General features: G+C 32.1%; 1 protein-coding gene across 1 annotated transcript; it reads right to left on the bottom strand.

Annotated features, from left to right (window-relative positions):
• Nucleotides 1-727: 727 nt before the first annotated feature.
• Nucleotides 728-2,244, bottom strand: LOC136211250 (LRR receptor-like serine/threonine-protein kinase ERECTA). Its single transcript, XM_066002708.1, has one exon. The coding sequence runs from the start codon at nt 2,159-2,161 to the stop codon at nt 857-859; it is 1,305 nt and encodes a 434-aa protein (XP_065858780.1). The 5' UTR covers nt 2,162-2,244; the 3' UTR covers nt 728-856.
• Between the last annotated feature and the right edge of the window lie 1,286 nt (nt 2,245-3,530).

The raw sequence follows: 3,530 nt of genomic DNA, 5'->3' as shown, positions 1-3,530 counted from the left end.
AGTCCTTCTGTTTTTCGAAATAATTATATAGTCCCTCAGTTTTTATGTTCATCAACTCCTTAGTCCTTATATTTGAGTCAATGGTCAAATTATACCAAATAAATTTCAAAATACCAAAATTACCCTTTACTTTATGTTTTAATAATAAAAAATTTATTTTTCCTATTTTATGTTTTTTCTCCTTTTTTCCTACATAATCTCTACAATATTGAGTAATTAATTTATTGAATTTTATATAATTATATTAGTAGCCTAAAATTTATTGACTGAAAAAATGAATAAAAAATATTTCAAAGATTATCAAAATAGGAGCAAAACTATATAAATTTTGTAAAAAGTAATTTTTATTTATCTCTAATAAATTTTATAAATGAAGAAAAAAATATGATTTTTAAATTTTTTATTGATATTTAATGTTAGTTTAAAGATATTATATTAAAAATAAATTCAAGAGAATAAAAATACATTTTTAATGATTAGTATATACAATTACATAAATTTTAGTGTATATATACTTCATAAACTTTATTAAAACTATTTTGGCATTAAGTTTTTTATATAAATAACGAGTGGTAATTTGGACTTCATCTATAAAAACATATGGAAAGACTAAAGAGTTGATTAAAATAAAACTTAAGGATCTTGTAATAATATGATGAACCTACTAGTAGCTTAAAAAAAAAACATAACAACTTTATAATTATTTTTTTATTATTATTTTCAAGTATTAGACATTATTTCGTAAGCATATTCATCTAATTACATAAATGCACTAATCCATATTCAAAACCGTTATTATGAACAGGAAAAAAATGCACTAATCCATCCAATTACATAAATTTGACAAATTTAAAAGTTAAGGAATAAAAGGGCTAAAACTCTTACACTCCATCAACGATTTCTGGTTACCACCCTGACAGAAGAAGAAAGCAACCGGACACCGATACAAGCAGTTATCATACAATCTTACATCAACAGACCCGGGCTTCAGCTCCATCAATGGAACCGGTATAGGTCCAAACAGGTAATTCCCACCCAATAATAGCCTCGCAAACGCCGATACCTCACCGCCGGATACAGCAGCTTTAATGGCGAATTGGGTCGGTATCATCCCTGTTAATTTATTATTCTCCAGCGATAAAGCAGACAGCTTTGGCATTAATGCAAGAAAAGAAGGTATAAAACCTTCAATTCCATTGTTGCTTAAATCCAGAGCTATCAGCTCATTCTGAATAACAGTGGCCGGAGAAGAAAAATAAGTCGGCAGCGGCGATTGTACGGAATTGAATGAATTGAAAGAGAGAGTGAGTTGTTGAAGAGACGGGTGAGTGAAGAGAAGGGAAGGAATTAACCCAGTGAGTTTGTTGTGACTCAGATCAACAACTTGTAAATTAATCAAGTTTTTGAAATCTTCAGGGATTGTCCCTGTTAATGAGTTGTCTCTCATTGAAATTTGAACCAGAGATGAAGGTAAAGAAGATGGAACTAAACCAGAAAAGGCATTGTTACTAGCATCTAAAAAGAAGAGATTTTGAAGAGAACCCAACTCGGGAAACTCGCCAAATAGTTTATTAGATTGAATTTCGAGCCTTTTTAAGCTAATTAAAGAATCAAAACTCGGAGGGATTGTGCCTTGAAGAATGTTATTATCGAGATAAAGTTCTTCAAGGGAAACGAGTGAGCTAATCGATGAAGGTATCTGACCAGCAGCCCAGTTTCCTGAAAGTGCAAGACGAGTCAACCGAGTTAAGTTAGAAAAAGATGAGGAATCAATTGGGCCGTAGAAATTGTTATTAGACAAGTCAAGAATTTGCAAAAAAGGAAGATTGAAAGGGGTGATAGAAGAAAAGGAAGCAGAGTAACCGGCCTGGTCAAGAGTGAGTTCAGTGACTCGGGTGAAGCCAGAAACAAGAGCATCACACCTGAATCCGCAGGTGAACTTGTCGGTGAATAAGTTATCACATGGATCGACGGAGAAATCCCATGAACTCAAGCAAGAACCAGGGTTGACAGAGCTTGGTTCAATGCCATTTTTGAAGTGTTTAAGATATTGGGTGTCTGCCCAGTAAGTCTTGGATTCTACATTGAGTGAGAGTGAGAAGGTTAGCAGTATAATTACAGGCAGAATGAAGGAAGACAGAGAAAATGTGAGAGTAGGCATATGTGGAGATTGAGAGAGTGAAGAAGAAGATGATGATGTATTTTGTTGCAGTAATGAATGGAAACTTTATTGGGTGGATTCACGGGGTGTCAGATATAAGCAGACAGACTTCTTTAATCTTTTATGACGGGAACAGGGACTTTTTTAATTTCTATGCATCAAACTAAGGTAAAGGTAAATAATCTACTTACTTTATTACTAGTATATAGAAAAAAAAAACAAGGGTTGGTTGTATTTTAGTGGGTAACACAGATTGAATTTGTTAGGAGAGGTTAAGTTTGATTTCTATTAAATAGTACATTTATACGAAGGCTGGTTAACTTTTTAACAACGATAACTAAATCCCAATCAAAATTATCTCCATGAATCATACATGTAGTGTAGACCAAAAACATATATGATATGTGAACTTTCGAAGATTCTCAAAACCGAAGTGGACTGGTGTTTATGTTTATGTTAGTATCACTTTAGAGTTTTAAACATATTTCATCCAAGGATTCCATTCAACCCTCCATGTATATGTTGTTGCGACTGTTGTTAGGATTTTAAGGTGTTACATTTTATTGAGAGATCGGGTTCTCCTAATAGGACCTTTACACATTTCGCTTTTTTTTTATTCGTGTTCACACTATTGGGAATAAAAGCATACTGAATGTGAAACGTGTACAACGAAAATTTAGAACTTCTATTCCACAAACTCATATATTACGTTATATCCATTAATTAATAAATTGATCTACAAGAAGTTCACATGTGTTCACCTCTTGAAGCGATCTATTGTTGTAAGAAGTGATCCTTTGAAACAACAATAATTTTGTAATAAACAAGTGAGCACTTAAAGTAGGAGTGTCTGTAACAGTGGTCCATCCGAACGCGAACGAACAAACGGTGTGAAAAAATACTCACTATAAAATTGACTCGACTAATAAGTGTTCAGAAAAATTTCTTGTCTCATAAAAATAAAACTCTAACCCCTCAAATATTGTCTTGACTGAAATTCTCGTCCTTACGAGGTATATAAAGTATTTTTTTTCCTTAATATAGTCCTTAGAGCATCAGCCTTTTAATTTGGCTCTTAACTTAAAATTTGAAGAGAGAGAGTTAAAAATCAACTCCAACCGTCTCTTAGTGACTCCTCAAATAACTAATAGTTTCTTCATCCTCTCTATTAATAGAGAGAATTTCTTCACTATTAGTGCCCTTCTTATTTCATTTTTTTATTAATAATTTATCATTGAGGTGTCTCTCTCCTCTCATTATTGGTAAATATAACAATACTTATTAATTTTAATGATAAAATAATGAATACGAAGTGAATATGAGAAGTATTATTGGAAATGATATGTATTAGTCACTCTTGAAATCACTA

Source organism: Euphorbia lathyris, chromosome 1, assembly GCF_963576675.1.
Source record: "Euphorbia lathyris chromosome 1, ddEupLath1.1, whole genome shotgun sequence".
Lineage (NCBI taxonomy): Eukaryota > Viridiplantae > Streptophyta > Magnoliopsida > Malpighiales > Euphorbiaceae > Euphorbia > Euphorbia lathyris.
Note: the sequence above shows the minus strand (reverse complement) of the source record. Positions and strands in the feature narration are given on the sequence as shown.

What these genes read in the sequence shown, in the direction of transcription:
- LOC136211250 (XM_066002708.1), bottom strand. Translation starts at nt 2,161, where the DNA reads ATGCCTACTCTCACATTTTCTCTGTCTTCCTTCATTCTGCCTGTAATT.